General features: G+C 39.8%; 1 protein-coding gene and 1 non-coding gene across 2 annotated transcripts; one reads left to right on the plus strand and one right to left on the minus strand.

Annotated features, from left to right (window-relative positions):
- Window positions 1-6205: 6205 nt before the first annotated feature.
- LOC140862465 (uncharacterized) lies at window positions 6206-6670 on the minus strand. The gene has a single exon (XM_073265490.1). It carries the CDS (start codon window positions 6668-6670, stop codon window positions 6206-6208), a length of 465 nt encoding a protein of 154 aa, XP_073121591.1.
- Window positions 6671-10748: 4078 nt separating this feature from the next.
- On the plus strand, window positions 10749-10854 carry LOC140876523 (small nucleolar RNA R71). The gene has a single exon (XR_012148829.1). It is a non-coding gene; the product is annotated as a small nucleolar RNA R71 (small nucleolar RNA).
- Window positions 10855-12698: the final 1844 nt, after the last annotated feature.

Below are 12698 nucleotides of genomic sequence, written 5' to 3' on the forward strand. Positions count from 1 at the left end.
GTCAAAAACATTATATCTATTTCTATGCTTGATAGAGATGGTTTTTCTTGCAATTTTGTGAATGGGATTTTCAATATTTACAAGAATGAATGTTTGATTGGAAATGGACAACTTGAAAACGATCTATATAGCTTAAAATTAAAAGACGTTCCAATTAATTATTTTGATAAACCGGTAACAACAATTAAAAGAAAAAACGATAGTCAAAACCGGGCAAACCTTTGGCATGCTAGGCTAGGTCATATTTCCTCAAGGAGGATGAACAAGCTAGTGGGAGAGGGCATGTTTGATATATCTGATATTAACTCTCTACCTACTTGTGAGTCCTGCCTAAAGGGAAAAATGACTAAATCTTCTTTCAAAGGGAAACCTGAGCGTAGTCAAAATCTGTTGGATTTGATCCATACAGATGTTTGCGGTCCATTTAGGATTGGTACTAAATGTGGCAACACCTACTTCATTACCTTTACTGATGATCATTCTAGGTATGGGTATTTATATTTAATGAAATATAAGTCTGAAGCATTTGAAAGGTTCAAAGAATTCAAGGCTGAAGTAGAAAACAAACTAGGTAAAAGTATTAAGGCACTTCAATCGGATCGAGGTGGAGAATACTTAAGTACCGAGTTTTTGAACTATCTAAAAGAGAATGGGATTCTCTCTCAGTGGACTCCTCCTATGACACCTCAGCTTAATGGTGTTTCGGAGCATCGCAATCGAACTTTGTTGGACTTGGTTCGATCCATGATGAGCTTCACTGAGCTCCCATCTTCGTTTTGGGGCTACGCGCTTGAAGCGGCGGTATTGTTGTTAAACAACGTCCACACTAAAGCAGTAAATAAAAAACCATACGAGTTATGGAATGTCAAAGCTCCTAAGTATTCGTACTTGAGGATTTGGGGATGTCCTGCTTACGTGAAGCAGACAGTGGGAGATAAGTTAGATAGTCGATCCACCTTATGTTATTTTGTAGGGTATCCAAAGAATTCAATCGGATATTATTTCTATCATCCTGCTGAAACAAAAGTGTTTGTTTCAAGGAATGTCACCTTCTTGGAGAAGGAGTTCTTATTGGATAAGAAAGGCAAGATGATGGAACTCGAAGAAATTCGAGAAGAACCCGAGATACAAAATAGCGATCCTACACCTCAAGAATCATCACAAGAAACGCCTATTACTAGGAGATCCGAGAGGACTTCTAGGCCTCCTATAAGATATGGTCTTCTTCTTGAAGGGGATCAAAGTGAACCAGACATTGGATGTGATCCAAGAAACTTCAAGGAAGCAATTTCTGATGCGAATTCGAATTTATGGCTTGAATTTATGCAATCGGAAATAGACTCGATGCATTCTAACCAAGTTTGGTCTTTAGTAGATCCTCCCGATGAAATTGTTCCAATTGGGTGCAAATGGATCTACAAGAGAAAGCTTGGGCCTGATGGAAAGGTATTGACCTACAAGGCACGATTGGTGGCAAAAGGTTATACTCAAAGACAAGGAGTTGACTATGATAAAAATTTTTCACCAGTTGCAATGTTCAAGTCCATAAGAATCCTTATTGTCATAGCAGCATGATATGACTATGAGATATGGCAAATGAATGTAAAGACTGCATTTCTTAATGGAAACATTAAGGAAGAGATCTATATGATGCAGCCTGAGGGATACACATCCATGGGAAGCGAGCATAAGGTATGCAAGCTTCAGAGATCAATCTATGGTCTCAAACAAGCATCAAGAAGTTGGAACCAGAAATTTGATGAAATGATAAAGGATTTTGGTTTTATCAAGAACCCGGAGGAACCATGCGTGTACAAGAAATTAGTTAAGAATGCGGTAACATTCTTAGTACTTTATGTTGATGACATCCTACTCATGGGGAATGATGTAGGGATGTTGCAGTCAACAAAGATATGGTTATCAGGTAGATTCTCGATGAAGGATTTAGGTGAGGCATCCTATATTCTAGGAATTCAGATCTATAGAGATAGATCTAAAAGAATGATAGGACTCACTCAATCAACCTACATCGACACCATATTGAAAAGGTTTTCAATGGATGGGTCCAAGAGAGGACATCTACCTATGTGTTATGGAGTTTCTCTATCCAAGTTTATGTGTCCCAAGACTGACGAAGAGATAGAGAAGATGACACACGTGCCATATGCGTCAGCCATAGGTAGTATCATGTATGGGATGATATCTACCAGACCGGATGTGGCCTATGCTCTGAGCGTCACGAGCAGATACCCAGCTAATCCCGGTCAAATGCATTGGAAAGCCGTGAAGGATATTCTGAAGTACTTGCGAAGGACTAAGAATTTATTCATGGTTTATGGAGGGAGAGAATTGAAGTTGGAAGGCTATACCAACTCTATCTTCCAATGTGACGTGGATGACTCAAAATCAACCTCTGGATTTGTATTCGTGCTCAATGGCGGTGCTGTCTCTTGGAAGAGTTCCAAGCAGGACACCACAGCGGATTCCACCACTGAGGCAGAATACATTGCAGCATCAGCTGCTGCTAAAGAGGCGGTTTGGATAAGGAAATTCATCCAAGAGTTGGGTGTAATTCCTGAAGCTGTTGGTCCAGTCCCGGTGTACTGTGACAACACGGGTGCCATTGCTCAGGCAAAGGAACCAAGGTCTCATCAGAAGTCCAAACACGTACTGAGGAAATACCAAATCATCCGGGAGATCGTGGAAAGAGGAGACATCAGTGTTGAGAGAGTGGCCTCTACAGACAATATCGCTGATCCGCTTACTAAGCCCTTGCCAGGACCATTGTTTGACAAACATCGCGAAGCAATGAGATTGCGTAGTGTGACTAGTTGGCTTTAGGGCAAGTGGGAGATTGAAAGAGTGGGTGCCCGGTTAGCCAACTTGTGGCTAAGGGCTTTTGTGACTCTATGTATAAACAATCTTTTGTTTAATATAATTTACACTTTTACAATGGCATTGACTTTATCTTTCTTCATATTGTTATATTATGATATGCTATTGTTGTTTTGATAAAGACCTTGAATATACTATAGTGTATGTAAGATGTGGTAGCACATGGGGATGGCTATCATGAAACACATCTTATAGTCACTGTATATTCTAAACAGTTCCTAGACAATTGAGCCGTCCGCAAATAAGGATAAGGATCGCTCGAGATTGAGACTAGCATTTGTGATGCCAAGTACCATGTTTCATTGGTAATGGACATGGAGATGTTCAAAGAATGCAAATGGATATTCATATGATGAATGATCGAACTACCCTATTCGGACTTTCCAAGTGGTTATCACTTATCGAGTGGATAAAGTCCGCGGTTTTGGTTGTACACCATTAGTCCTTATTATTTGAAACATCATTGAGACTCTATATGCTAGTACTGTACTTTGACTCGTTTACCAACTCTATTGGGGTCATCAGGTGTCGGAATTGGGTACCGTTACGACACATATAGGAGTCGATGCTTTGTTGTCAAGGATTCACCACATACTTGCGAGTGTGGATATCCTATGCGATCTGAGGAGATATTAGTGTGACGAATCTCTGGCCAGAGTACATGATGTGTTTTAGGTTAATGGGTTTTCCTAGTAACACATGCGATGTCACTATTTGATCTCCAAGATGTAATGCATAGTTATTGAATCTCGAACGACTCTCGATATACCAATGGTTGTTGATTCGATCGGGATATATGGATGAAGGGACCGTACTGTACGCTAACCAAAATCTACTGGTTCTTGCAGGCACTATCAGTAATACCTAGGGAATCATGGGGCGATGTTGCTAGGCGCTCTTACCATGATTCGATGGGTAAGTCGGAAATTGTTGTTCTAAGTCACAAGGAGTTGTGAGCCCACGGCTAGCTGTATTCCTGAACCATTGAGGGTTACACAAGTAATGGATTACTAAAACCCCGTAGAGATAGTTAAATTTAAAGAGTTAAATTTAATGAAAGAGAAGTTGGACTTCTTAACTAAAGGGAGTGGGATTTCCTAAAATGACATAGGGATGGGCATTTTTGGAAATCACTGAATTCGGATTCAGAAAAATTATCTTGACTTTAAAAGATGTAGAAATGATTTCTGTGCACATTGGTAAAATCAGTTTATCAATCGGAGTTACGATGAATTTTATATTAATTTCTAGAACAACAGGCTTGGCTTGTTGGGCTTAAGTTATGGATTGTGAGCCCTAAGGAGTTAGAGTCCTAATGCAATTATAACTTAATCTAGTCTAGAAATTATCTATAAATATATGTACTGTGTTCGAAAATTAGAGAAGAATTCAGTCTTGAAATTTCGAACACTACATATAATTTTCAAGAAGATTTTCGAAAATTTCTCTGTCCCTTTTGGAGAAAATTCGACTTGTGATTTTTGTGAAAAATTACAAATCGAATTAACAGATCATATCTGTTTATTCTCTACGTAAAACATCTGATTGATTTCTAGTGCAGTTAATCAAAGGGTTTCTGTTTTTCATTCGTGGACCTAATTCCGAAGTATCGTGACTGTCATCGGTTCCCAGGATTTACAAGAAGAGCAGATTAAATTCTGTTGGAGTCCACGATCAAGCCTTTGCTTGACGAGGTAAAAATTTAACTGTGTTTTTATTTTTACTTGAACAAATTTAATCGTAAAAGTTTTGATACCCATATATGGAATCGTTCCATATAATAAAATAAAAATTTTAAACTTCCGCTGCATCGGGTATCAATTCTTGATTGATCTGAACACGTTTTCCAACATAATCCACTTCATTCGCTCGGTACTCCGCATACTCATCGTGAAATACTGGTGGAAGGTTGTACAGGGTGTTAATAGTGTGAGCATCAAAAGGCACCAGCTGGCCTCGGACAAGCACTTTCAACTGCATGTGCTTTACTTTCAAGTTCGCATAAAATTCACGAACGACTGGGACGACTGCATCCTGAGGTGGCTTAACAAAATTTAACCATTGACGCCCATTCACAGCCCTACCAATTGTATGCAAAAACTCATCGTTCCCAAATCCCAATGTCGTGTCAAACCCACGCTCCGGTAATATCGTTTTGCCTAGACAATTTTGATAATGCTGTTCGGCACTCTCATTCCAGAAACGCTGTGGCTCAGGCTTCGGATTAGCATGAGAAGAGGATGCAACAGATTTTTGTTTCTTCTTTGGTGCCATGAATCAAACACGTAGTGTGCACCACAGGTCACGCACAAATAACCAATTTACCACAATCACAACTTCCCCAAACTTAAATCTAATCCACAATCCACACACAACAACAACCGCTTCCGCAATAATCCAATATCGATTAATCAATTAATACTTCAAGACCCACGAATCGCACGAGTAGAATTTGCGAAATACTCACCACCCAAAACAATTGTAGAAATACCAAAAGAATGACTTACTCCATATGAGTCCGAGAAGAGTAGATAATCAAAAGCTTCCCCAATGTACAATCCTCCAAAAATTAAATGAGGCGTGCCCTGGATAAAAGTGGTTCGACCGTCCCGCGTCAAATAGATGAAAGAAATTAGATTGTGGGGGGTTTGGAGATGACGAGATACACGAGCCGATTATAAGAATAAAATAGGGGAAGAATTCGTGAGGAAGAAAGTGAACAAGAAAGTAGGGAAAAGATTTGGGAGAAAGGAAAGAAAAGAGTAGGTTAAATGGAAGAAATCGGTGACGGGGCGGGCGCGCGAGAGGTAAGGGCGGGCGCACCTTCGATTCGTTTTGTGAGTTGTGGAATAGCAGGGGCGGGGCGGGCGCGCGACTGGTAAGGGCGGGCGCGCCTACATCTCGAAAATTTTTTTCAAAAATATGGTACAGGGACAACGCAGGCGCGCTGAAGAAGGGGCAAGCGCTCCTTGAGCTCAAAAAAATTCACACAATCTCTGCAGGAGCGGCGCGGGCGCGCCTACGATCAGAGCGGGCGCCCCTGAATCTCGAGAAAAGTTGATTGGATTGAATACGTGACTGCGCGGGCACGCCTATAGGTGGGGCGGGCGCGCCTTCGATTCGAGATTGGCATCCAAAATACTGAAAAATCAAAGAAAAAAAAAACAAATTACTTCCAAAACAACAAAATTAACAGTAAAAACTAAAAACAAAATTAAAACGAGAAAGCAAAGACAAAAACTAAAAAAAATTTGGGTTGCCTCCCAAAAAGCGCTTGGTTTAAAGTCATCAGCCCGACGTGCACCAGTCTTTAGTTGGGATCATCAGGCAATGCACTGGATGCGGGTAGTACTTTGTTGCCAAAGTAGTGCTTGACTCTCTGCCCATTAACCTTGAAAGTTCTTCCATCTGTACACCGAAATTCAATGGCACCATGTGGATAAACTGTCTCTATGAGAAATGGCCCGGACCATCGCGATTTCAACTTCCCTGGAAATAATTTCAACCGAGAGTTAAATAGCAAAACTCTCTGACCCTTTTCGAATTCCCTATGCACAATGACTTTATCATGCCACTTCTTTGTTTTCTCTTTGTAGATTTTGGCATTCTCATATGCTTCACTTCGGAATTCATCCAATTCATTCAACTGTATTTTCCGCAACTCTTCGGATGCTTTGAGATCCAAGTTTAGATTCTTGATAGCCCAAAACGCCTTGTGCTCCAATTCCAATGGTAAATGACATGCCTTACCAAAAACCAGCCTATAGGGAGACATCCCAATGGGTGTTTTGAATGCAGTGCGGTAGGCCCAAATGGCGTCATCTAGCTTGATTGCTTAATCTCTCCGATTTTTCTTAACCGTTTTCTCCAAGATTTGCTTGATTTCCCGGTTAGACATCTCCGCCTGGCCATTGGTTTAAGGATGGTATGCACACGCCACCTTATGCCTGACACCATACTTCGTGAGCAAGGTATTAAAAATCTTATTGCAGAAATGCGTACCTTCATCACTGATTATTGCTCGTGGAGTTCCAAACCGCGTGAAGATATTCTTTTGCAAAAATTTAACTACAACACGAGCGTCATTAGTCGAGGTGGCAATGGCTTCCACCAATTTCGAAACGTAATCAACTGCTAACAAAATATAAGTGTACCCAAAAGAAGGGGGAAAGGGACCCATAAAATCAATACCCCACACATCAAATAATTCTACTTCTAAAATATTTGTGAGGGGTAATTCATGCCTTCTTGAAATATTTCCCGCTCTTTGACACTTATCACATGATTTCACCAAGGTAAAACTATCTTTAAACAACGTAGGCCAATAAAAACCAGATTGTAATACCTTAACAGCAGTTCTGGTGGGTCCAAAATGTCCTCCATAGGGGGAGGAATGGCATTGTTCCAAAATTTCATTTGCCTCTTGCCCCGCCACACATCTCCGAATCACTTGATCGGCACAACGTTTGAAAACATAGGGATCATCCCACAAGTAGAACTTAATGTCATGGAAAAACTTCTTCTTTTGATGTCTATTCAACTCTGGAGGCATAGCACCACAAGACAAGAAATTCGCAATATCAGCAAACCATGGAATAAAGGAACTTACCTCAAAGATTTGTTCATCCGGAAACAATTCCTTTATGCTCTCCTCCTCCTTCACGTCTTCTAGCTCCAATCTTGACAAGTGATCAGCAACTTGATTTTTGCTACCCTTCTTGTCCTTGATCTCAAAATCAAACTCTTGTAAAAGTAGAATCCACCTTATCAAGCGTGGCTTGGCATCCTTTTTGGCAAACAAGTAGCGAATTGCTGCATGGTCAGTATAAACAACTACTTTAGTACCAATTAAATATGGACGAAATTTATCAAAAGAAAAGACTACTGCAAGCATCTCTTTTTCGGTGGTAGTGTAGTTTTGCTATGCGGCATCCATGTGCGACTGGCATAATATATAGCTCTGAAAATCTTATCTCTCCTTTGGCCTAATACTGCGCCCACTGCATAGTCACTAGCATCGCACATAAGCTCAAAGGGCTCCTTCCAATCTGGCACAATCATGATGGGTGTTGTGGTCAATGCCGTCTTGATCTTTTCAAAGGCCTGCAAACAATCATCATAAAATATGAATGTAGAATCTTTTTCAAGTAAATTACACAGGGGTTTTGTGATTTTAGAAAAATCCTTGATGAAACGCCGATAAAACCCTGCATGGCCTAAAAAACTTTTGATGCCCTTGATATTTTTCGGAGGTGGAAGCTTCTCTATTGCAACCACTTTGGCTCGATCCACCTCTAATCCATTGGATGACACTTTATGTCCAAGGACAATGCGCTCTTGAACCATGAAGTGACATTTTTCCCAGTTAAGAACTAAATTCTTTTCTTGGCACCTCTGCAAAACAAGAGACAGATTATGCAAGCAATGTTCAAAAGAGGAACCAAATACTGAAGAGTCATCCATAAACACTTCCATCACGTCCTCCACCATAACTGCAAAAATCGCCATCATACACCGCTGAAAAGTTGCAGGTGCATTACACAGTCCAAACGGCATTCTCCTGAAAGCAAACGTGCCATAGGGACACGTAAAAGTAGTCTTCTCCTGATCTTCTGGTGCTATAGCAATTTGATTATAGCCTGAATAACCATCTAAGAAACAGTAATAGCAATAACCAGCAAGTCTATCAAGCATTTGATCAATAAAAGGAAGTGGAAAATGATCTTTACGAGTAGCTTTATTCAACAGCAAGTCTTCTTAGGCACCACTTGAATAGGAGATACCCAACTACTGTCAGAAATAGCATAAATCACTCCCGCATTCAACAGTTTTAAAACTTCTTTCTTAACTACCTCTTTCATGGCGGGATTCAACCTTCTCTGATGATCAACATAAGGAGTATACGACTCTTCCATCAAAATTTTATGCATGAAAATTGTTGGACTAATACCCTTAATGTCAGAAATTGACCATCCTAGAGCGGTTTTAAAATTTCTCAGAACTCTCAACAACTTATCTTTTTCTACAGCAGACAAATGTGCAGATATAATAACAGGACAAGTAGAATTTTCACCAAGAAATTCATAACATAGGTGCGCAGGCAATGCTTTCAGATCATGAGTTTCAGGGGATACCTCTGGTGCACTATTTTCCAAAGTTTCAGAATCCTTAGAACTCACCATTTTTTCTTTCGGAGCGCTGTCTAGGAATACTTTTTGTTCATGTAACTCCCAATCATCTTCCTTCTCAACCACCTCGTCCTCCACAAACATCGTTCGAGCGGATCCGTACTTCCTGCACATGAAAAAGAGTTATGAGAATCAATAATTTCAATGCTCTTACATGTACTTACCTCATTTGGGCCCCTCATGGTGTGATAAATATTAAAAATCACCGCTTCACCACCAACTCAAAGTGTGAGTTCTCCCTTGTGTACATTGATCAATGTGCGTGCAGTAGCTAGAAAAGGTCTCCGAAAAATCAAGGGAGTTTCTTCATCTTCATCCATGTCCAAAATCACGAAATCTACTGGAAATATGAACTTATCGACCTTTACCAAAACATCCTCCACAATACCCCGTGGGTATGTGATACTCTGATCAGCCAGCTGTAATGTGATGGTGGTCGCCCTGACTTCTCCAAGCTCCAAAGTTCTGTAAACAAAAAAAGGCATTAAATTTATACTGGCTCCTAAATCACATAAAACTCTATTTACCTTAGAACCACCAATAAAACAAGGGATAGTAAAACTCTCTGGATCCTTCAGCTTTTGTGGCAACTTTTTCTGCAGGATTGCGCTACATTCTTCTGTCAAATTCACCACTTCGTTGTCCTGCAATCTCCTCTTCTTAGACATTACATCTTTGATGAATTTTGCATAATTAGGCATTTGTTCCAAGGCATCTGCAAATGGAATATTGATGTGTATCTTCTTGAAGATATCTAGAAACTTGGAAAACTGCTCATCAAGTGCCTTCTTCTTAAACCGCTGTGGATAAGGAAGTTGTGGCTTATACATCGGTTTAGATTCAGCTTCCTTCTTGGGCTCTTCAACCACAATTTCTTCAGTCACTGGTTCTTCACTTTCTTTGGCTTTGCTCTGCTCTTTCTCTTCTAACTTCTTCCCACTTCTCAACTCAACTGCTTTGCACTGCTCTTTTGGATTCACTTCAGTATTGCTGGGAAAGTGTCCTCTGTTTTGATCCTTCAAAGCATTTGCAAGCTGTCCAATCTGTGTCTCCATGGATTTCATCATAGCTCTCAAACTACACATGTGTGTCTCCATGCTGTCCATTCGAGTTTCAGTCCTCGACATCCGCTTGTTAGATTCAGTAACAAATGTAGACACCACATCCTCCAACGATGCTTTACCTTCCCCTTGATTTGTATTGAATCCCGGAGGGGGTTTCAACACATTTTTGTTGTTGGCATAGGAAAAATTTTCATGGTTACGTAAACCAGGATGATAATCATTAGGTGGAGGGTTACCTCGATAGTTTCCATAGCCTCTGGGATTGATATATTGAGCTTCCTCAGGTGGATGACATTCATCTATGGAAACCGACACACCTGCAGGTTCTGCGATATTCACCTTGTTCAGAGAAGCAACTTGTGTACTCAACGTAGATAACTGTGTAGTAATGGATGTAAGAGGATCCACACTGTACACTCCTTTCTTGACTCTCATATGTTCAGATGGTCATTGATAACTATTGATAGTCATCTGTTCCAGCATATCATAAGCCTGAATGGGATCCTTGGCAAATATGGTACCTCCAGCAGCAGAGTCCACAGACATTCTTGTAGGCGTATTCAGTCCATTGTAGAAAAACTCTATTTCTTCCCAATCTTCAAAATTATGATTAGGACAATGCCTTAACAAATCTTTCTACCTTTCCCATGCCTCTTATAGTTGTTCTGAATCATGCTGTTGAAAGGTACTGATCTCAATCTTCAGCTGGGTTGCCTTGGATGGTGGAAAGAATTTCTCTAAGAATTTCACAGCCATGCCCTCCCAAGTTGTTATGCGTCCTAGTGGCAATGACTGCAGCCAACTCCGTGCCTTGTCCCTGAGAGAAAAAGAAAACAAATGTAAGCGTATTGTATCCTCAGAAACACCATTTATTTTAACTGTATCATTAATCTCTAGAAAAGTGCGCAAGTGTAAGTGAGGATCAGCTGTGGCAATTCCATTGAATTGGTTCTGCTGAACCATGTTGATTAAGGACGGCTTCAACTCAAAGTTGTTGGCATTAATTGTCCCTCTAGCGATTCCAGAATAGTAAGCCTGGATCGTTGGCCTGAAATGATCTCTAATTGGCACCAAAGGCAATTCATTGACATCTTCTTCATCCATATTTAATTGTTCTTCTCTCCTAGCTTTTCTCAAAGCTCTTGCAGTTCGTTCAATCTCTGGATCAAAGAGAAAAGAATTCGCACTTTGAGATCTTCGCATAAACTGCAATTAAGAACAATAGCAATTTATTAGTACTTAAATCAAAATAAAGTAAACTCTAAATTAAAACTTCGACTAATTGGTAACAAGACTAAAAAATAATCAAAATTATTCCCCAGCAACGGCGCCAAAAACTTGTTGTGAAATTTCCTCGCAAGCGTACGAGTGTCAAGTTTTAGTATAATGAAAGAGAGAGTGTCGATCCCACAGGGAGTAAAATGAAAATATTCAATACTTGTAATTAAAATAGTCTTAATTTTATCTAGAAAATCAAACTTCGAGAATTTTGCAGAATAAATAAAATAAAGAAATAGAAATTATCAAGCTCACACACACACAAATTTCGAGGAATTATCAATCAGAGAAAAATAGTCCAGAGGTTTTTGATTTCACTTGATCTCGACAATATTCAATCCTAATTAATCTATTTTATGAATTCCCTTCGATTAATAACCAAGAACACTTAGATTATTCTATTCCCCTCTCCCGAGCAACAAATAGAGTGTATCAACTACAATTCGATTTCAATATCCCTATTAAAAATCTAGATGTAGTGATATGTGTAAAATGATGTTCCTTAAAGGTTCTATTAAAGCTATATACTCTCCCGAGCGATATAAACAATTAACAGTGTAGTTCCTATTGATCCTACTCAAAATCCCCTCTCCCGAGCAATGATTCTAAGTAAATATAACAACTCAATTTATGGCCAATAAATTAAGAAGACATTCAATTCTAGAAACACAATTAATCTATAGAAATTCAATTTATTAAAATCAAAGATTCATGAATATGTCTCAACCAAGCTACGTCAACCTCTAGACTAGAAAAGTTTAGTTCATGCTCGAATTCAATAAAAACCACATCATGTTTAATATCTCAAACATAATTCAACAATCAAAAAAAATAAAAAGAAGAAACAAAGCCGTAGTCTTTCTTCCGTGTCCGGTCGAAAAGTTTTCGTCTTCGTTCCAAGCAATCTTCAGTTCTTCAACTCCAAAAACTCATAGAAGTACTCTCTCGAATATTGTGTGTATTGGTGGCTGATAGATCGTTCCTATGACTCCGAAAAATCCCTTAAATATGACCTAACAATCGTCCAAAATAATACCAAAAATATCCCCAAAGCTTCCATAAACAATCGGATTCTAATATTCCAAACAAACGACGGCGCGGGCGCGTCGAAAACAGGGCGGGCACGCTCTCAATTCGCAAAACACACTTTTAAACATTCTTCAACGGCGCGGGCACGCTCTTAGCTCGACTTTTCTTCTTGAGCTCTTCAGTAACAGCGCGGGCGCGCCTAAGGATAGGGCGGGCGCCCCTCCAGCTCGAACTCAGCCTTTTT

The sequence above is a fragment of the Henckelia pumila genome, chromosome 1, assembly GCF_033568475.1.
Source record: "Henckelia pumila isolate YLH828 chromosome 1, ASM3356847v2, whole genome shotgun sequence".
NCBI classification, from domain to species: domain Eukaryota; kingdom Viridiplantae; phylum Streptophyta; class Magnoliopsida; order Lamiales; family Gesneriaceae; genus Henckelia; species Henckelia pumila.

Bases quoted from the DNA above. Each gene is read 5' to 3' on its own strand.
- LOC140862465 (XM_073265490.1), bottom strand. From the start codon at position 6,670: ATGTCTCCCTATAGGCTGGTTTTTGGTAAGGCATGTCATTTACCATTG.